Below are 22,885 nucleotides of genomic sequence, written 5' to 3' on the forward strand. Positions count from 1 at the left end.
AGTTTTTTTTTAACATGTTAGAATTGTTAAGTAAAAGGTGTGTTGGATTTGTAATATAGCATATTCTATTTGTGATAGCTGATTGTTTGTTCCTATGTGTTATCATAATGATTTTGTGTTGAATTAATTAATATTATTCTCAAGTTAATATATGTTCATTTATGTTCATTAGTGTCCGTTAGGTACCTGCTGTTGTAAACGGGGCAATATTAAGTTATTAACTAGTTTTAAAGAAACTGTTTATTGCAATTCGCTTAATCGTATGTGTAACTGCAGAATGTGCAGATTGCAAAAGTTTCCCTTAGACCGGGTGCTGGTAACATGGTTAATGGGATTCTTAGGAAGCTCATTTTGCTTAAGGTTTAACCTTTCTGTTTTATTAACCAAATATTATTGTTATCTAAATTAAACTCAGCTTAGCTTGTAATATTACAGGGACTTTTTATCTTTTAAATGGTGATCCGAGTTTTATTTTGAGGTTTTGGTTGAAACTTCTCTCTTTATCTTTTGATATGGCCATGCTATTATTTCTTACAAACTATTATTGGCTTATTTTAGGGCTAATAAAGTAAAAGATTTTACACGGTCAGAGCTTGTGTCACGACTTGACACATTGAAGGTTCACTTATATATTTTAACTAGGTATTTACCCTGCGCAACGCGCAGGTCGGTAAAGCATTGCAAAATGAGGTTGCTAAAGATGTTAAATATTCAACTTCTTGTTATAATAATAGCACTTTTCTAAGTCCATATCAACTCTGATCTTTGCATACATAAGTCCTAGCATATTCTTGGTAATTGTATACAGTGCTAGGCTAATTAGTATGTAACTGTATAAGTGACTTATAAAAATGCATACAAAATCTAATCTTTACATATATAACAAATTGATATAACAAATCGTAACATATTCCCGGGAATCGGATATATTGCTAAGCCAGCAATATTACTGGTAACATGGCTACTGATCTTCACTTGGTATTTTTTTGCAGAGTTGATCCTGAGCTAGCGGCCACTTTGCGTTAGCATACAACATCGCATTATGCAGTTTAGGTAAGCCTAAGTAACTGAATGATAGAAGGGATAAAATAGGACGACCTAATTGTTTGAGTTAATACACGTATACACATATACATACCAGTATCATAACACTTAACGAAACATGTGTCTATCGCCTCACTTCACTTCAGTAATGCCTTCTAAATCTGCAACAGCAGCAAACAACAACAGTCAGTATCGAAATAACAAAGGGAAAAAAATATTTGAATTTTACAAAAATGAATTTATATAAAAATCATATAAAAATCCTTTATTTCTAACCGGGTGTCTGGGTCGGTATATCAATGTTTGAGCTGCTTATCTAAACAGCTGATCTGCTTTATTGTCCAACTACTTATCTAAACAATTGATAAATGTCTTTGTGGACAGTTTAGAGAATTCAGATATAGGAAAATGTTTATGCTTATGTGGTACACACACAACCATAACACAAAAGCCCTAAATCTGATGATACTTCGAGTTGAGAAATCAAACCCGCAATTCCGTAATCAACTATTCTCTAGGAACAACAGATGAAAAGAATGGAACTACAACCGAACTCCTCTAGTCACTTGCAATAGAATAAATGCACAAAACAACCAAAGGAAAGTGGTGACGAAACCGATCTTAAAATCAGCATACATAATCCCAATAACATCAAACATCATTACACAAACATTCAAGCAAGTCCTGTCGCACAAAGCAAGTGACAAAATATACAAAAACAACACTGGTACCTAAAACAACAATCAACATGCAATTATAAAATAATCGACATACCTTGTAAGGATATCGATAGTCGGTTGAGAAAATAGGGTCACCGGATGTCTAAAGGCTACCGATAAAACTCCTAACCCCGCCGAACCAGAGATCTAACACATCAACAGTCACAATCGTCCCCTGGAACGGAAACATTAAGGATTATCGGAATCACCGAAAACCGATATAGCCACCGTTACAGGACACAAGCACAAACTACAGCCAAAATCAACACCGGTATAGTGTCACCGGACATTTAGAGGCCACCGATAGAACCACTAAAACCCACCATTACGACTATCTAACTCATAGTTGGCACAATCGTCACGTCTTATTGTAACCGACGAGCACCATAGAGACAGTCGTCGCTTTAGACCACACCACACAACCGCCGCCTAGGGTTCGGAAAAGGAACCCGGCGGTGTGAATGAGATCAACGACCACCACAGAGACAGTCGTCGCTCAAGCAGACTACCACCACCCAACCGCTACCTATGGTTCGGAAAACGAACCCGGCAACAATCGTGGTGAATCGTAATCGGTGACCGCCACTGAGACAGCAGGCAGTCTTCATCGTGGTGACCAAAGGGATTACAGAGGGGAATAGCGATGCTGCAAGGAAGTAATTGAAGTTTAGTAGAGGCTACAGGTGCCTTCAATTGCAAATGGGATCGTGTCGGTAACAGTTAATGACAGGGAGATTACAGGTGTGGCGGTGGTGTGAGTGGGATCAACAGATGGACTACCATAATTGGCATGTTAGCTTCTATAGCTTAAAATGAACTTTGGCGTCAAAAGATCTCTTTTATACTTTAGTAATAATAATAATGAATGTTATGTTGTTTCCTTAAATGAAAAATTTTGATGTTGTAATGAAACAATAGGTTCCCTATGAGCTCTCGGATGATTTTGCTTGTATGAGGATGGGAATGCAGGTGTCTCAGTTTTTCAATGAAGGCTATAGATAAAGTGATATAACTAATTTTTGAAAATTTGTGTAGAAATGAGATTACCTACAAGATGGACTACTAAAAGAAGGCTTGTGTTCTATATAAGATGTGTTGATGCTATTGTTTTTGATTTGGAGTTAATTCATGTCATTATTTGACATTCATTGATCTTTAAGGTTGACCTAAGCTGTTAGCCTATATTCTAAATATGTGGTCGAATTAATATACTTTGTCATGTCAGTTATCTAGAGATACAATTGGTTCTGTACTTATTAAAGTAACTAGGTAAATTAGTTTAAAATTCATCCCTTACCGACAAAATCCCCCTTTGCTTCTCCGCCGCAAAGCGTGAACTCTTCTGGTAGTAAAATATTATGTGATAAAATATATTCATATGTCACCCATGTTAGAAATATTCAACCTATAAATGATGCTAAAAATACTTTTCTATATTTGCTAACTATTAAAAGCATCGCCTACAGTTGAATTTATTAACTTTGATATGTTCGTCTTAATACCGACTCGGTTTGGGTTTAAATTGGGAATTTATGAAATTGATGCTTTTAGAAATGGGATATATGAAAATAGTTATTTAATTAGTTCATTAAGGGTAAAATAGTCATTTAATTAGTTAATTTTAATAAAATTGGAAAATATTTAATATATATGGTTTAAAAAAAGGAAATATGTAATTGATGTTTAAGGGTTGAATAAATATGTTATAAGAGAAGTTAGAGAGTGAATAAATGTAAATGCCCTTTAAATTAAATGGCATTTACATATATTCACTCCCTAACTTCCTTTATTACATATATCCCCAATGCTAAACATTTAATTATATAGTTTTCCCCCTAAATCACATTTGTTACATATCTCCTCCATTTCATTAAAATTAACTAACTAAATAACCATTTTACCTTTCATGAACTAATTTGCATATATCCCTTTCTTAATAGTAACAATTGCATATATACCGAATTTAAACCCAAGCCGAGTTGGTTTTAAGACGAACATATAGAAGCTAATAATTTCAATTGGAGTCAATTTTTTTAATCGTTAGCAAATATAAAAAATATTTTTTTACATAGTTTATAGGTTTAATATTTCTAACATGAGATATCAACAAATTATATCACATAATAGTGTATAAAAAATAATTATGTTGACAAATCTATAAAGCAACATGCATGCACTAGATTAAGAAAAGAAAGCTAAAAAAGATGTCAAATGTTTACATCATCCTAACGATAACTTCCAAATATTTCAAAATGATAAAACCAACATTCGAAAATAGTCAAACCAACATTATAAAACACAAGAAAATACAAGACGCAAAAAAATTATGCACTTTTTACTCGCTTCGTTTGACTTGACGAGGGTGATCATGATTTTCTGCTTCTTTGCATGTCTTTGTACGATGTCCATACTCACCACAACGCTTACATTTTTGTCTCTTTGTAGTCTCGTCATGTGATTTGATTCTATTCTTTTTTGGTCTTCTAGGTGGACATTTAATTGTAGGTGGGTGTATCTTCTCCTTGGTGTCCATATGCACCCATTAATCCTTTGTAGGCATTGGAGCAACCTCTAAAGCATAAACCAATTTACACTTCTTAATAGTAAAATATGAATCAACATGCATCTCCCAGTTTGCATCCCTAATGAGAAGGATAAAAGTTCTTGCATGCGCACATGGAATACCTTTTTTCTTTCTACATTCTAACGACCCATTTTATCTTGTTGAAAGTGCACCTAAAACTTGGAACCTCTATGCGGAGACCCAAAACAAGTTGTGTAAGGCCCCCGACCCAGGTGCCCTACTTTCTCGCTGGTAGGATTTACTCATTCACATAATTCGTAAAATCAGAATTAATTAAAATATTTCGCGGAAATAAAAGTCAACCATTCATACTAGCATAAACATCTTATCTTAAAATAACTTAACATAAGTCTTTAAACATAAATTATAAATGACACGTGTCTCTTCTTTTCTTCGATGCCAGTCTTCCTTTATTCGCCACGTGTCTCCCTCAAGCCACCCGTCTCATCCTACTCACCTGCGTGCATACTAAAAGTCAGCTACGTTGAGTGAGTTCTAGTTAATTAACATACAATGCATTCACTTACTAATACGCGCCCGAACGTATTAATACCTACCTGTTCCTCTATTAATCAAACATACATTCATACATTTATACTACTTATTAACTACATACCTCGGATACTATAAAGATCCGATCCTCACTTACCTTGGATACTATAAGGGTCTAGACCCTACTTACCCTGGATACTATAAAGATCCGGTCCTCGCTTACCTTGGATATTATAAGAGTCCAGACCCTACATACCTCGGAATTAATAAGGATCTGGTGTCCTTCCTACCTTGTATAACTTCATAATCCAGTCCCTACTTACCTTGGATATTATAAGGGTCTAGTGCCCCTACATATATCGGTTATTATTAGGGCCCGGTGCCCTCTAATATACCCTACAACTCTACCTTCGTTAACTTTTCTTTCTACTTCTTTCAATCATAACTAATATATCAACTACTTACATACTAGTTCATCAATCAATAACATTCACATTCATACGCAAACATATATCTAATATACACTTACTATTTAAGTTAAGTGTATAAATCTAAACACATCGTAGTATGCAAACAACCCCGAAAACATAACACATAAAAAGGGGCTAGAACTCGTCTGGATACTGTTACGTTCACCGTTGATAGTAATTCCCTTCTTGAGCTGTTCGCGGCTAACTGTTGGATAATGTACACACGTATTAATCTCTATAATTTCTTATCATTCAATTCCCGTTAACTTTTAAATTAACTGAGCCGACATATAACCTTCTTAAACCGATCTTATTTCTTTAATATACTTGGCCTTATCTTATTAGTGAACCGTCTTATTTGTTTGCATTCTTAACGATATTTATTGTTATCGTATTTATGTTTATTATCATATTATTTCATTACTGTCCATATTTATTATTATTATTATATAATTATATATCTTCGTACGTTATCCTTCGCTCTCACGTTCCTTTCAACTTCTCCATGTACAATGGGCTCTTACATTTAAGTGTTTCTAAACGGATCCTATAAACCATTGGTTTGGCATAAAACGAGTTACAGGTTCGGGTTTCATTTACCTCGTATCCGTTACTTTAACCTTTCATGTCTAACAACTTACTACTATTATTATTTTAGATTTATTATTTAAGTATTAATATTATTGTAATACAACCCTTATTTATTATCATCATATATATATACACACATATATATATATATATATATATATGTATATATATTATATTCACATCGTTATTATTAATTCACGTTCTCACTCATTTACAAGTTCATGTTTTAAGCGAGTTCGGGTCGTGTCGGGTCCATACCTAACTTCATTAAAGATTCCACTTCTTTAACGGATGGGTTCATATTCAACCTCCATTCCTTCGTTTTAGGTGGGTCACGGGGCGTTAGACGAGTCGGGTCTCAGGTTTGGATCTTGCTTAAGTTCTTAGGTCCATGTTCTTCTTCTATAATTATTATGCATTATTAGTTTTATTATTATTATTATTATTATTATTATTATTATATAACCCTACCCAGTACCCACCCCTACTTTCCTACTTCCATTTCACCCTTCTTCTTCTTTCTAATATACAGCCACTGCCGCCGCCCTCCCATCTAACTCCGGCCATTCACGAGACGCCGCCCATCCTCGCCGTCCCCTACATCCACCACGACGATACCCAGCCCATTCGCACACTATGATTCGCACGGGGAATTTCGCTTCACACGTCGCGTGAATTAATGGTTTCGCTTGGAGCATTTCGCATGAAGGTTTTCGCTTGGGATTTTCGCATGCCGGATTTCACTTGGGATTTTCGCATTGCCTTTTTCGCATGCCGTATTTCGCACCGGAGTTCGTGTCTGGTTTAGATCTGGTTTGCATAGGGTATGTTTCTGACGGATCCTCTTCTGGCCGTTTGGGTGCTTAGCGGTGGTCGGAACGGGTCGGTTTGGTTTTGGTTTCTCATTATGGCTTAGATCTGAGCTCGGGTTGTTTATTTGGGTTCGGGTCTTATACGGGTTTGGATCTGTTCGGCACTTCGAGCTTCGTGTATTCTTTGGATCTCGCCGGACCTTCAACCCGTTGATTCCTCGTGACCGAATATATCTATATACATATATATGTATATAGCTATGTATATACGTACTCGCACCTGCATATATACATATGTGTGCATACACATATGTGTGCATACGTATATACATATGTATATATATATTTGTGTACATACGTTTATACACGCATATGCATAATCACCATTTCCTTATATGTATATTAATTGTATTATTTATAATTTCTCATTTTTAATGTTATTTGTATTAGATTTGTTTATGTTGGTTTGACCAGGTTTAGTTGTTAATAATCTTAATGGGAAACCGAATGACAATAAATATAAAGTTTACCTTTTTGGTGATTGGACTAGATCTAGGATAGAAATGGAAAGATGGATTTATGTGTGTATGGGTGTGTGACAATGATGGGGAGATGATGATGAAATAATAAGGATTTAGGGTTTAGGGGTTTAAATAGGCAAAGCCCAAAGGCTTTTAGGCCCATAATCATTCTCAAGTCCAATAACTTTTCTTAATATTATCCATATATCTATATATTATTTAATTTATTTAAATGACGTCTCTCGACACGACAACTAAAATATCCAAAATACTTTATCTATTTATTTAAAAAAGAGGACGTTACAAGTCTCTCCCCCTTAAAAAGATTTCGTCCCCGAAACCTGTCTATTACACAACAACTACGTGTAAAACTTACGCATCTCCTCCTCTGGTTCCCATAGCTTCATGGAACCTCTTCCAAAATCGGGAAGTGAAACGGTTATCTCTGGCGGATACGATCGACAATGACACTCCATGCTTCGTTACATCTTCTTTGATGAACATACTTGTTAACGTTTCTGACGAGATGGCCTCTCGTATAGGCAGAAAATGAGCACTCTTAGTCAAACGGTCCACAGTCACCCAGATGGCCTCATGACTTTTAGCTGTACGCGATAGCTTAGTTATGAAACCTTGAAACCTACGGTGATGTGTTCCCGTTTCCACACCGAATCCTCCTAAAGTCATTACAAAAGAGTAATATGGAACTCACGTCCCTCTAATTCTCCCTTACCGTCCTTACCCATTCTCATTATCCTAACGAAAGTATCACTAGCTGTTTCTACCATGAACGTTTCAGGCACACGACAACACGTCATTTTAGCTAACTTACAGAATGCTACCTCTATAAAACTTCTATTAGCACCTGAATCGAATAAAACAGAAGCGGGAATACCATTTACTAGGAATGTACCTGTCACTTCATCGGAAATCTGCTGGGCTTGTTCCTGAGTCAGCATGTATGCCCTGGTTCTCGGCCTATTCTTCATAGCATCTCCCTTCCCACTTCGTCTAGCTTCACCCTCGGTGCATTCTTGAGCCATGTGACCTGTCTTCCCACATTTGTAGCAAGTGGGTTTTGCGTTACATTCATGAGCATAATGCCCCACCTTCCCACACTTAAAGCAGACATTTGACCCGATTCTACACTCTCCTCCATGAGGCTTCCCGCATTTATGACACACATCAGTACCAACAGTCCACTTGCACTCACCACCATGAATTTTATCACAAGTTTTGCACTGTCTCCATTCCCATAACTTCTGTTCCTTTGTCCCTCGGGTTCCACAATTGAGTACCGTGCCTCTTTCCATGATCATCCCACTTCTTATCTTTCTTCACTTCCACCACAACGTTGTCCACCGCCAAGTCATCATAAACCATTTCCGCCAGTTCGACTGCGGAATCAAAAGTGGTAGGTCTATTTGCCTTGACTAGTGTACGGACATTCTGTGGGAGTGCTCTAATATAACACTTGATCCTCTTGGCTTCCGTGTTCACCATCTCTGGCACAAGTCTGGACATACGGTTGAACTCAGTCATGTACTCACGGTGTGTCATTTTTCCCGCCTTTAAGTTCAGAAACGTCATCTTTGCTTTCTCGACCTCAGAATCAGCACAAAACTTCCTCAACACCATCTCTCTCAGATGATTCCACCTCATAGCCTTAATTTTAGTAGCAGTCTTTCTCTATTCAACAGTTTCCCACAAAAACATCGCTTCGTCAGCAAACGATTGGGTAGCAAAGCCCACAGCCTGGTTGGGACAGCATTCGTTGATGCGAATGACCTTATCCATCGCGGTTATCCACTGAAGAGTAGCGATTGCGTCACCAGTACCGGTTAGCTTAGGTGGGTCACAACCTTTGAAGGTTCTGTAGTTGCAACCACCTCGACCTCGCTTAACCTTCACAGGAAGAGCTTCGCTTGATGCCTCATCCTCAGTCTCAGTATCCTTCCTACTACTCTCACCAGTCTTCTCGACAGTATCAGTACGGCTTCCAGTAGACTTGTCTGATTGAAGATTCTTCACTGCAACAGCAACAGCTTGAGTAATCGTAGCTTGAATAGCAGGATCGAGCTGTTGCTCTTCTTCTCTCTCAGTCATGCTTCGTTCTTCACTATGCTCATTAACGGGTTCCTCAGGGGGTACTTGGTTAACACGTGGCCTACCACGACGTCTCTTGCGTCCCCATTGTCCAGTAGTCTCAGTACTAGCCATTTGAATTCTAAGGGAAAAACACAAACATCGTCACGTGAGGAACTATTTAGTACAAGGATAGTAAAGCTGCAGGTAATAACAGTGGATAGCTCGGATTAGCTGCTCACGCTACTTTCTGTGTCCTATACACTTAGTCTTTTTGTGCTTGGTTCTACTTAAAGCAATTAGAACATCAAACATTCAAATATAAACAAGCAAATTCTATCACTAACAATTTATATAACTTTCCTTACTTATCCCTACGTTATACGTAAGGGATTCACGTATTAAGCTTGCTTGAGTGACACATGGCATTCTTTGACTGACATCTTCTTTCATTCTTCATTTCGTCTCATTCTCTGTTCGAGTCTAAGCATGTAGGGTGTTTATTCTCTCGAACTTATGCTCTGATACCAACCTGTAAGACCCCCGACCCGGGTGCCCTAATTTCTCGCTAGTTGGATTTACTCATTCACATAATTCATAAAATCAGAGTTAATTAAAATATTTCGCGGAATTAAAAGTCAACCATTCATACATAGCATAAACATCTTGTCTTAAAATAACTTAACATAAGTCTTTAAACATAAATTATAAATGACACGTGTCTCTTTTTTTCTTCGATGCCAGTCTTCCTTTATTCGTCACGTGTCTCCCTCAAGCCACCCGTCTCATCCTACTCACCTGTGTGCATACTAAAAGTCAACTACGCTGAGTGAGTTCTAGTTAATTAATGTCACACCCCGACTTAGGGCCTAGGCGTGACATCCGTAGTTGATACTTGTTTTGAAAATATATTAGAGTTGCGGGTTATTTAGCGGAAGTATTTGGTTAAAATAAAATATTAATTTATTTTGAAAAATCTCTTGGATAATGAATATCAAAATATTTGGTTTACAAACCTTGTTTATTCCTTATTACTATATTTTATTTATTTAAAATTGAGCCATATCTACCTGCGAGCATCTATCTTCAAGAGTGGCTCTTATTCCCTTGCTATCTGTGCTATACTTGCTTTCTTGTAATGAGAGGGAAAAATACGTCAGCGATATGCTAGTGAATCGTTGACTCTGAAAACATTTGATTGACAAGATAGTTTTGGAATAAACTCAGCAGAAACGTCTCTTATTTCTGGGAACTTGTGTCACTGCCATACACACACAATTAGGGTTTTCCAAGAACTCATGCCCATTGGAGAACTTTCGTTATGTCTATTAGCCTGCGGCCACGTAGCCTTGATTGATAGGTTAACAGATATGTTTAGATCCAGACACATGTGTACTCAGTCTGAGTTGCTTTTATTATCCACCTTGTGACTTAGGGATCACGTAATCCCTTAAAATTTAGAGATCACGTAGTCTCATATTTGACTGACTGTTTAAGATAAACAACCCGTTTATCTTAATGACTGACTGAAAAGGTTTAACGTATTCACCTGTGATTGTGATTGTCTTTTTTGATTGATGTGGTGATCTCGTTTGAAAACCCTTGTGAATGAATGATGACTGATCTATAATAAAAAAAGGTTTATATAAATACCTGGATCGTCTCTTGATCCAGCTGCAGACCTTTAGTATGGTTTTGATAGCTTTAAACCTTGACTGATCATCTGTTTGAATAAAATATTTAGAGCCGTAGTCTTTTCATTTATTTACTAATCATGTGTTGAGTTTCTTCTTCATGAAGAAACGTCTACTGATAGGTTTCTTCTTTAAGAAGAAACATTAAATAACTATAACCTTGGTATGTAAAATCTTACGTTTCTTAGTTGTGAAGAAAACTATATCCCTTTCATGTAATGTTTCTTAATTGTGAAGAAACTATTTTTGACTATATTTTCTTGTATGTAAAAACTTATGTTTCTTAATCATGAAGAAACATTATTTTAACTATAACCTTTGCATGTGTAAAGCTATTGTAAACACAATTAAGATCAAGGTTTTGGGCTATACCCCTGACTATGGTCTAAGCCATATAATATAATAATAAAATAATATTTAGGCAGAACCCCTACCTTATGCGGGTATTTGGAGTTTATATGCCTAATCTTGTACGGGCAGCACTTCTACTTTCTATCGTGTATTGAGGCTCAAATCGTCAGAACTTCGGGGTTTGGTACGTTCCACGAGACCGGCACGCAAATCGAGACTAAGTGTGTGAAATGTGAGTGGTTTGGTGTGAGAATGAAATGCCGGATCCCTCCCCTTTTATAGCTGATTTTCGGAGCCATCGCGTAGCGCGATGGTCCCTTTGCTTAGGGGCATCGCGTAGCGCGATGTCAGAGAATGACACGTGCTATGCTGACTCAGCCCTAGAATCTGCCACGTGTCCCCCGGTCGCGACACGTGTCTGGTGACTCATACAACCCCATCGCGTAGCACGATGGGTCCTAAAATCATATTTTTAACTTTTGGTCCCTAGTCTTTGATAACTTGTCACTTCTTGATCATACTTCAATTTTCCAAAAATACTAAAGCGGCCCTTATGCGGCTCGCGGCGATGCGAGAGTGCGAAGGGCGCCATCAAAACGCCACATTACGCCCATCGCCCGAGTCCGAGTACGACTCCGTGCGCGTCGGGTGCTTCGCACCCTCCGCTAGGACTATAGAGAGTGGTTAGCCACATTAAAACATTTCTATGGAAACTTGCTTCCTTATAAAGAGGTTCCATTTCTTTTCTTGTTTCCATGTGGGATGAAAGTTATCTTCCTTATTTATACCCATGTGGAGTGCTTCCACTTTCTTTCATCTTTCCATGTGGGATGGAATTTTCTCATTTCCTTAACACGAGATAGTTTATTTTTCTTATCTCATTTTTCCCATTACTTGTCTTGTGAATATTTTTAATTTTTCAACTTTCAAAGTTGACATTTTTAATCCAAAATAATTATGGGATTTTCTAGAATGTTATAATTAACATACAATGCATTCACTTACTAATACGCGCCCGAACGTATTAATACCTACCTGTTCCTCTATTAATCAAACATACATTCATACATTTATACTACTTACTAACTACATACCTCGGATACTATAAAGATCCGATCCTCACTTACATTGGATATTATAAGGGTCCAGACCCTACTTACTTTGGATACTATAAAGATCCGGTCCTCGCTTACCTTGGATATTATAAGGGTCCAGACCCTACATACCTCGGAATTAATAAGGATCCGGTGTCCTTCCTACCTTGTATAACTTCATAATCCAGTCCCTACTTACCTTGGATATTATAAGGGTCTAGTGCCCCTACATATATCGGTTATTATTAGGGCCCGGTGCCCTCTAATATACCCTACAACTCTACCTTCGTTAACTTTTCTTTCTACTTCTTTCAATCATAACTAATATATCAACTACTTGCATACTAGTTCATCAATCAATAACATTCACATTCATACGCAAACATATATCTAATATACACTTACCATTTAAGTTAAGTGTATAAATCTAAACACATCGTAGTATGCAAACAACCCCGAAAACATAACACATAAAAAGGGGCTAGAACTCGCCTGGATACTGTTACGTTCACCGTTGATAGTAATTCCTTTCTTGAGCTGTTCGCGGCTAACTGTTGGATAATGTACACACGTATTAATCTCTATAATTTCTTATCATTCAATTCCCGTTAACTTTTAAATTAACTGAGCCGACATATAACCTTCTTAAACCGATCTTATTTCTTTAATATACTTGGCCTTATCTTATTAGTGAACCGTCTTATTTGTTTGCATTCTTAACGATATTTATTGTTATCGTATTTATGTTTATTATTATATTATTTCATTACTGTCCATATTTATTATTATTATATAATTATATATCTTCGTACGTTATCCTTCGCTCGCACGTTCCTTTCAATTTCTCCATGTACAACGGGCTCTTACATTTAAGTGTTTCTAAACGGTCCTATAAACCATTGGTTTGGCATAAGACGAGTTACGGGTTCGGGTTTCATTTACCTCGTATCCTTTACTTTAACCTTTCATGTCTAACAACTTACTACTACTATTATTATAGATTTATTATTTAAGTATTAATATTATTGTAATACAACCCTTATTTATTATTATCATCATATATATATATATGTATGTATGTATATATATATATATATTATATTTACATCGTTATTATTAATTCACGTTCTCACTCATTTACAAGTTCATGTTTCCTTAAGCGAGTTCGGGTCGTGTCGGGTCCATGCCTAACTTCATTAAAGATTCCACTTCTTTAACGGAAGGATTCATATTCAACCTCCATTCCTTCGTTTGAGGTGGGTCACGGGGCGTTAGACGAGTCGGGTCTCAGGTTTGGGTCTTGCTTAAGTTCTTAGGTTCATGTTCCTCTTCTATAATTATTATGCATTATTAGTTTTATCATTATCATTATCATTATCACTATTATTATTATTATTATTATTATTATTATTATTATTATATAACCCTACCCAGTACCCACCCCCACTTTCCAACTTCCATTTCACCCTTCTTCTTCTTTCTAATATACAACCACCGCCGCCGCCCTCCCATCTAACTCCGGCCATTCATGAGACGCCACCCATCCTCACCGTCCCATACATCCACCACGACGATACCCAGCCCATTCGCACACTATGACTCGCACGGGGAATTTCGCTTCGCACGTCGCGCGAATTAATGGTTTCGCTTGGAGCATTTTGCATGAAGGATTTCGCTTGGGATTTTCGCATGCCGGATTTCGCACCGGAGGTCGTGTCTGGTTTAGATCTGGTTCGCATAGGGTCTGTTTCTGACGGATCCTCTTCTGGCCGTTTGGGTGCTTAACGGTGGTCGGAACGGGTCGATTTGGTTTCGGTTTCTCATTATGGCTTAGATCTGAGCTCGGGTTGTTTATTTGGGTTCGGGTCTTATACGGGTTTGGATCTGTTCGGCACCTCAAGCTTCGTGTATTCTTTGGATCTCGCCGGACCTTCAACCCGTTGATTCCTCGTGACCGAATATATCTATATACATATACATGTATATATCTATGTATATACGTACTCGCACCTGCATATATACATATGTGTGCATACGTATATACATATGTATATATATATATATATTTGTGTACATGCAGTTATACACGCATCTGCATAATCACCATTTCCTTATATTTATATTAATTGTATTATTTATAATTTCTCATTTTTAACGTTATTTGTATTAGATTTGTTTATGTTGGTTTGACCCGGTTTAGTTGTTAATAATCTTAACGGGAAACAAATGACAATAAATATAAAGTTTACCATTTTGATGATTGGACTAGATCTAGGATAGAAATGGAAAGATTGATTTATGTGTGTATGGGTGTGTGACAATGATGGGGAGATGATGATGAAATGATAAGGATTTAAGGTTTAGGGGTTTAAATAGGCAAAGCCCAAAGGCTTTTAGCCCCATAATCATTCTCAAGTCCAATAACTTTTCTTAATATTATCCATACTCTATATATTATTTAATTTATTTAAATGGCGTCTCTCAACACGATAACTAAAATAACTGAAATACTTTATCTATTTATTTAGAAAAGAGGACGTTAGAAGTTGGCATATGCAACTGGTGATTGCTGGAATTCCTTGGGTGCCGAGTCACGCGTAGAGTGTTTAAAGAAAACAGGCAATTCGATGTTAGGTTGTTTGCCTGGTTCAATGGGGTACGCCTTGTATACTGGTTGCTTCATGAGATATTCTGACACAAAGTTTTCAAATCCTAATCATAGCAGCAGACACTCTAAATGTAAGTTCTTGGTTGAGTTATACAAAACTTTAATAAATCCACTTACCCTCTACCCTACTTCAGACTTCAAAGTCGAATTGTGATTTCTTTTTCTACATGTCAAGTTTTCTTAGATCTATATATCCAACTGACTTTCAACGTATACTGAACAAAGAATCACTTCGAAACCATAATTTTGTAACTCTGTCCGATTTGTAGGACCCAGGAGATCGCGATTCAATCAACAATCAAGAACATAACAAAGAAGAACAACAAGAAGTGATTAATCCGAAACACAAACTTTATTGATCGAACAAGACAAGACACAAATGTTTATATCGAGCATCTATTTATAGTTTTCCTTATGGCGGTTAATTAACCACCTCTAGCGGTTATAACTACCACGAAGGTTAAATAACTACCCGGCAGTTATATAACTAACTTTATAACTGCCTAGTATTTACATCAAGACCCTCTAAGTTACAAATTGCATAAAGCACCCTAAACTATACTTTGTACTAATTACAAAATTGTCCCGCAACATTTAATCAAACTTGATCACACAATTAAGACTAACGTTCACCCCCTAATGGTGATTCATATATACATGTTCCTCTATAAACTTCAATTGTATAATATATATAGAGTATAATTACAAAGTTTGGTGTCATAAAGATTATTTTGATTATTTTATTTGTTTTGTTTTGTTCTTATGCAAATTATTTTGGTTTCTAAATAATTGTGATACGTTGTTGGGTTGGTTGTTGCTCTATTTCCTAAGGCTTAGGAAAAGAAACTTTTCCAATGCCGGTTCGAGAAGTAGGAGGCGCACATCTTCTTAGGAATTAATTTATTTATTTTTGTGGAGATCTAACAGACTTCTTTTATTTTTTTTATTTTTTTGTGTGTTTCTTTGTGTCTTTGACCTTCTTTCTTTAAACGGATTTTTTTGCTTTTTTTTTTGCATGCTGTTTTTAGTTATTTAATTTGTTAATTTAACTAACCCTTTTTGGTGTCGCAAGTACGCCGTTGGGTCACTTGGCAACACTTTATTGGTGCAAGAGAATTTTTTGTTTTGTCTTAGTTTTGGCTTGTAACGAATGTAAAGAAAACGGATCGAATGCCAATTTTGTTTTTGTTTTGTATCTTTTTTGTTTTGCTTTAGTTTCGGTGCCTTAATAAATTTATCGGAAACGGGCGGAATTCACGTAGACTCATCGTATTTGTTTTAGTTCCTGTATCATAACGAATGTAATGAAAACCGACTGAATGCTAATTTTGTTTTTTTAGTTCCGGTACCGTAATGAACGTGACGGAAACTGGTCAAATTTGCGTAGACTCAGCGCCTCAACGCCCGGGATCGACAGCAGTCGGGTTTTACGGTTTTAACAACGCTCAAGTTTTACCAACTGACGTCACCCCATTGGTCCGCCTCAATTTATATATATATATTTTTAGTTCCGTTACAATGGCGCACGTAACTGAAGCCGACTGAATTCACGTCGACTTACCGCCTCAATGTTTGAAACCAACAACGCTTGGATTACTGCCCGGCGCAACGCGCCGGATAAAACTCTAGTTTATTTATAAATTAAAACGACTAATTGAACTACAAGAATTCATGAATTACTCAAGATGACTTTGGTAAAGTTCAAATTTTTTTTACAATCATCCTAAATCCCTCATACTTGCAAACTCTAATGTTTTATTGTGCATCCAATTCTGGTAACCCTTAGGTCAGGCTGGATTTTTCAAACATCTACCTTGGACTAAAAGAAATGTCTGAAACTGTAGGAACTGAAGCATGTTTGTTTAACTTGAGTTTCGAACTAAATTCATTCACTTGTGTGTTGCTTTCAGGTGTAAACGGTGGATTTGCTGGTGTAGGTAGGGGTACAACATTCTTGGACAACATTTGCAAAGCCATAGAAATGGTTGGTCTAAGTGATGCGACTTCTTGTATGCAAAGAAGTCCTATATGCACCACACTCTCTATCTCCTTCTTCATGGCATCGTAAATGTGATTATGCAACATCAAGTTCCTGTCAAAAAGCTCATACACCGACCTTTGATTAAAATGCTTCCAAACCTATTTCAATGCGAATTTGCAGGCATGATCAGTTAGCTTTACATGAAATTATTTTATTAAAACATAATCATGCAAAAATCATACTTACCAATGAAACCAAATTGTGAGTATACTCTGATGTTTCTGGTCCTCGGTTTGGAATTCCAGTAACTACCTCAAGAATTAGCACACCGAAGCTATATACATCTACCTTTTCAGTTAGCTGACCATGGCCTACGTATTCTGGAGCTATATATCCTCTACAATGTTTGAAAAACTAACGATAACTAAATTTAAAAATAACTTATTTTGAGTAAATAAAGAGATTAATGAAATGGTGCATACAGTGTTCCTGCGATCCCAGTGCTTATATGATTTTTATCTTGTTGAAAAGACCTGGCTAACCCAAAATCAGCAATCTTAGCGTGAAGCCTCGAATCCAACAAGATATTAGCAGCTTTAATATCCCTATGAATGATCCTTGTTTTACTGTTTTCGTGAAGATAAACCAAACCTTCTGCTATCCCAATTATAATATCAAATCTCTTTGCCCAGTTTAGTTCCTTGCCTTTAACTGGATCTGCGCAAGTTGAAAAAAAAATATCATTGAATAATTCATTTTTCTTTTTGAGAATTTTAAATATTATGATTACCAAAAATAAAATGATCAAGGCTCTTGTTTGGTAGAAACTCGTATATTAGAACGCTTTCGGGACCCAAACAACTAAATCCTACTAGTTTAACCAGATTTTTGTGGTCAACGCTACTAATTATGTTGACTTCATTGAAGAAGTCAACAGCTCTATGTCGATGGTTAAAGAAAAGTCTCTTGACAGCAATCTCTCTTCCATCTGGAAGAACACCCTGTAACAAAGTTCATGATTAACATAGAACAACATGAGCTAATTTACAATTCCATAGAAGTTTGGTTTAAATGTTTAATAATGTTACAAAGTTGACTTTTTAAGACTACCTTATATACTGCTCCAAATCCCCCTTCCCCAAGCTTGTTAGCCTCATTAAAAGAACCTGTGGCTTTCTCGATCGTGGAGTATTTGACGTTTAATCTACTACTATTCAGGATCTTCGATAATTTAGTGTCATTAGAATCTGGGACATTTAAAAAATTATAATGTATTATGACCAAAAAGCTCATCCCAGATCAAAGCTTAATTGAGTGGAAGTAAATTAGACAGAATGGTAACAATATTTATGATTAAGAAACTAGTTTGTGCTAATTTTAAAAGCAAAGACATACCTTGCCTTGTTTTTGATTTACTTCTATGCTTCCATGCAAAAAGAATTATAATACTTGCAACTACGAACGCTACCACAGAACTAACAGTTGATGCAATAATCATTGTTCTCTTTGTTGAGGCTATAGAAAGGAGAATTGGTTAATTAGGGTGTACATCAACCAAATCAAACATTCATTTTTTTAATATTAGTAACCAGGGGGGTTGGGTTGAAAAGAAATTTGATTTTTTTAGGGTGGCTAGAAATGAGGGTATTTTGGTTCACTACTTTAATCTCAAAACTTACTTAATTTAACCTCAAAACCCACTTAATTTAATCACAAAACCACTAACATCTTCACTCATCCCCTACAACCACCACAACTCCACCGCCCACTGGCACCACAACCGTCACCCACCACCACCACCTCGCGGGAAAAGTTGCCGAAAAAATTCATCGGAAAGTTGCCGGAAAAGTCGTCAGAACTTTTTTTGGCCGGAAAGTCGTTGGGAATTTTTGTCGGAAAGTCACCGAAAAATAGTCGTCGCCGGAAAAAGCATATGGAAAAACATTAAGGAAAAACACAGTGTAAAAAATATAATGGAATAACACAATTTGATAAAAACACAATTTTGTAAAGCACAAATTTGTAAAAAATCTCCTAACTTTTTTTTTATTTTTATATAGCATATGTTACCCATATAAAAGATAAAAAAACACTGGTGATTATGATGATTTTTGGGACAACTCTATAGAATAGTAACTAAATTTAAAGTTTGTCCCAATTAAGTCACTCATATTTTATTTTGTCTCAATTGGGTCACTCTACTTTAAATTTTGTCTCAGTTAGGTCACTCAACTTTCAATGTGTCTCAATTAAGTCACTTAATTTTCAATTTTAGCTCAATTCGGTCACTCAACTTTCAATAAATGTTCTAGTACTATCTTTTTTACCTTCATATTATATGTTAATAAATAACTAAAACCTCATTAAAACCAACATTTTTTTTTATTTTTTATCGGTAAATATATCACTTACAATAATATAGCGGTTGTCCCTCTCGCTTTCGAACAAAAAATTGAAAGTTAAGTGACCTAATTGAGACAAACTAAAAGTTGAGTGACCTAATTGAGACAAAATAAAATATGAGTGACTTAATTGAAACAAAGTTGAAACTTTGTTACTATTCTATGGTGTTTTCCTTTTATTTTTTTAAGTGTTATATAAAAAGGTTATGGAAGTTTTAAAATGATAAAGGAATTGACAGGTGTCTTTTATCTGGAGAGAGAAATCAATAAATGTGTTATCCTCATTATACCATTCCTCTTATCTAACAAACTAATCTCAATCATCTATTTTCAAAATTAATTGACTAGCTTACTTTTCATCCTTCTTACAAAAACCATAATTTATATTATAACCTAAACCTTAGTAACTATGTTTATTTATATATTATTGTACAGAGCAATCTCTTATTTATATATATTTAGTATGTTAATTTTATTTAGACCAGATCTCACCCCTATATATATTATACACACCTATTTTCTTTTAATAATATATATCCATTTGACCAACTTTTAAAAAAGCATAACCATTTGAATAAAATATACACATAAGTCAAATGACAAAAATCTATAAAAATACACATGATACATCACAATACAAATGGAGAAAGTGACGTGTGGGGGAGCGTCGTAGAACTTTTTTAATTACGATACTTTCATGTAATTATCTGTTTTAAAAAACTAACATTTATTCATGACTAAATGGTTTATTAGTATGATGTTTGTTCGTCTAAAAGTGAGCTATTAGGTTCAGGTTCTTATAAAGTGCATATTTAGGATGATTGTATGTGAAAAAGTTAGTTGTTAAAAACAAAATTAAAAACTAAAAGTAATTTGCTAATGTATTCTAACTTCCAATGTAATTTCACACAGTGAGTTCTATCAATCTTATTAGGCTTTATTAAAGAATTGTATAATGTATAGCTCACACACACACATATATATACACACACGCGTAAAACAAGATAGGAGTAATCGCAATAACTTACATTTGGAGCGTCTTATATTATGGTCAGAATTTGAAAACTTCATGTCAGAATATCTCATGAAGCAACCAGTATACAAGGCATACCCCATTGAACCAGGAAAACAACCTAATATTGAACCACCTGCTTTTCGTAAACACTCTGCACATGACTCTGCACCCAAGGAACTCCAGCAATCAGCAGCTGCATATGCTGACTTGTTTTGGGTCTCCGCATAGAGGTTCCATGTTTTAGGTGCACCTTCCACCGCTTGTCGTACAGCTTTCGATGCCGCTTGTCGAAAATCATCATCTTTTCTTGTTATATTGTCACAAAAGATTCTATCTTCCTTCCCTGTGACCTCACCAAAGAAGCTATAATTCTCGAATCTCATAAAGCAGCCTGCTAAATAAACTCTACCGCCAACGTTCGGTAAACAGCTAGGAAGTGAAGTGCGTGCTTCGGCACAACATAAGAGGCATTCAGTGGTGGAGATATCGCCATAGCATTGTGCAAGTACATAAGTGGTCTCAGTTCCGGTGCCTGTAACTATGGTTCCGGTATGTGACGTTTGCATTTTGGTGTTGATCTCTTCCATTGATTTGAGAAAATTAGCGATGAATTTGGTTCGTTTGCTTAGTTGTTGATTTTGGCAAATCAATTTGATCACTTGGCTTTTCGCACTTCCATCTAATCCGTATAAACCATTATTGTGGTAAGAATATGATATGTTTACAAACTTCATATTAGGAAAGAGTATTGATTAAGAAAAAACATGTATTTTTTATCAATGGTTCACTGGTACATATGTTTTAAACACAACATCAAACTATTTTGATTATACGTTTTTTTATTGTAACTATTTACCTACACTATACATATGTAGGTTATGTGTAGGTAATTGAACATACACACGACTTATATATATATATATATATATATATATATATATATATATATATATATATATGCGTGTTTAATATTTAAACGAAATTTTGTCATTTTTTATTTTTTTTTTTAATTTCTTAAAAGAAAAATAAATAGTAGATTTGCTCAAATCACAAGAACAAAAACTGCCGTTTACCCTTTTAAAACTTACCTAGCTAGTAATAGTTAACAAAGTTAATTATAACACAACACACTGATTCTTACAAATTAAACATCAACTCATAGAAGAAAATAAATATTATGGATTTACCTCCATTAGTGGTAGGAGTTGATTTTGGATTTAGAAAATTGGTATTTGAATACCTCATAAAACATCCGGTATACAGTGCACGTCCTTCAGACGAAGGCAAGCATTTCAAGATGGATTCAGATGCTCTCTGCAAACAATCCGTACAAGAAGTCTCATCCAAAGTATTCCAACAATCAGCAAGCACATAAGCAGACGAAGACAGCTCTCGTGCAAAAAAATCACTGTTTTTTGGTGCATCCATTACAGCATTCGAGACTGCACGTCTGACCGAATCTTGAAACGCATCACCAGTTAACATTGTATCCCCACAACTTGCTGTATCCGCTGCCTCCAAACTTTCGTCATAGAAGCTGTAGTTATTCATTCTCATGAAGCAACCATCAAGATAAATTCGACCATATTCAGGGTAACAGGTGGCCAAAAGAGTGCGTGCTTCGGCATAGCATAAAACACAGTCATCTGTTGAAAGATCACCATAACATTCACCAAGCGCGTACATGGCACTAGAGCCTGTGCCTGTAAAAGCTGTTCCGCTATGTGCTGATCGCAGTTGAGTGCCTATTTTTGTCATGGTTTGGAGAAAGTTCTGGCCGGCTATGATTTCGTTTTCAGTGTTGGCCTGCTTTTGATCGCAAACTAATTTTACGATCTGGGATCGGGGATTGCCCTCTGATTTGCCTACCACAACTAAAACTATAATAAGATGAACAACAACAGATGATATATGAATCGGACAAAGTTGCAAAATCATGGTTTCGTGAAGATAGATGTAGCAAGTGCAAGTCTTCGTTCGGTATGCGCTAAAAGTAGTTGAATATATAGATCGAAGAAAAATTGACATGCGGAGAAAAAAAATCACAATAAGACAGTGAATTGCGAAGGATGGTAGTCGACTAAGATAGGCGCTACTGATTCCCCTTGTCTTGTTCTATTTGTATATATATTCAAAATTTAGAATAAGCGGTCTTATCTTGTTCTTTAGTTAATAATTAAGATTCTTAAATAGTTCATGATTAATGATGTGAAAACATATTAAATCCTTGGATGTCTACTTTGGTAGGCTAACGTTTCTGTGGTAGTTTTGGAAAGGTATTCATGCAACACTTTCAATAATATACAATTCATATCATGATGTTGATTTTAGAAAAATATACTTGTAACATTTTTATCACAAA

General features: G+C 35.9%; 1 protein-coding gene across 1 annotated transcript; it reads right to left on the reverse strand.

The window, feature by feature from the left end:
- Positions 1 to 16,934: 16,934 nt before the first annotated feature.
- On the reverse strand, positions 16,935 to 22,468 carry LOC143584224 (cysteine-rich receptor-like protein kinase 2). The gene is made up of 9 exons (XM_077066317.1): positions 21,711 to 22,468; positions 21,608 to 21,611; positions 20,533 to 21,195; positions 18,502 to 18,608; positions 18,217 to 18,353; positions 17,897 to 18,107; positions 17,589 to 17,823; positions 17,353 to 17,503; positions 16,935 to 17,264 (listed from the first exon to the last, which is right to left on the reverse strand). The coding sequence occupies exons 1-9, from the start codon at positions 22,459 to 22,461 to the stop codon at positions 16,935 to 16,937; spliced, it is 2,589 nt and encodes an 862-aa protein (XP_076922432.1). The 5' UTR covers positions 22,462 to 22,468.
- Positions 22,469 to 22,885: the final 417 nt, after the last annotated feature.

Source organism: Bidens hawaiensis, unplaced genomic scaffold (assembly GCF_021521415.1).
Source record: "Bidens hawaiensis isolate Kalapana, Puna unplaced genomic scaffold, B.hawaiensis_p1.1 tig00032851_1, whole genome shotgun sequence".
Lineage (NCBI taxonomy): Eukaryota > Viridiplantae > Streptophyta > Magnoliopsida > Asterales > Asteraceae > Bidens > Bidens hawaiensis.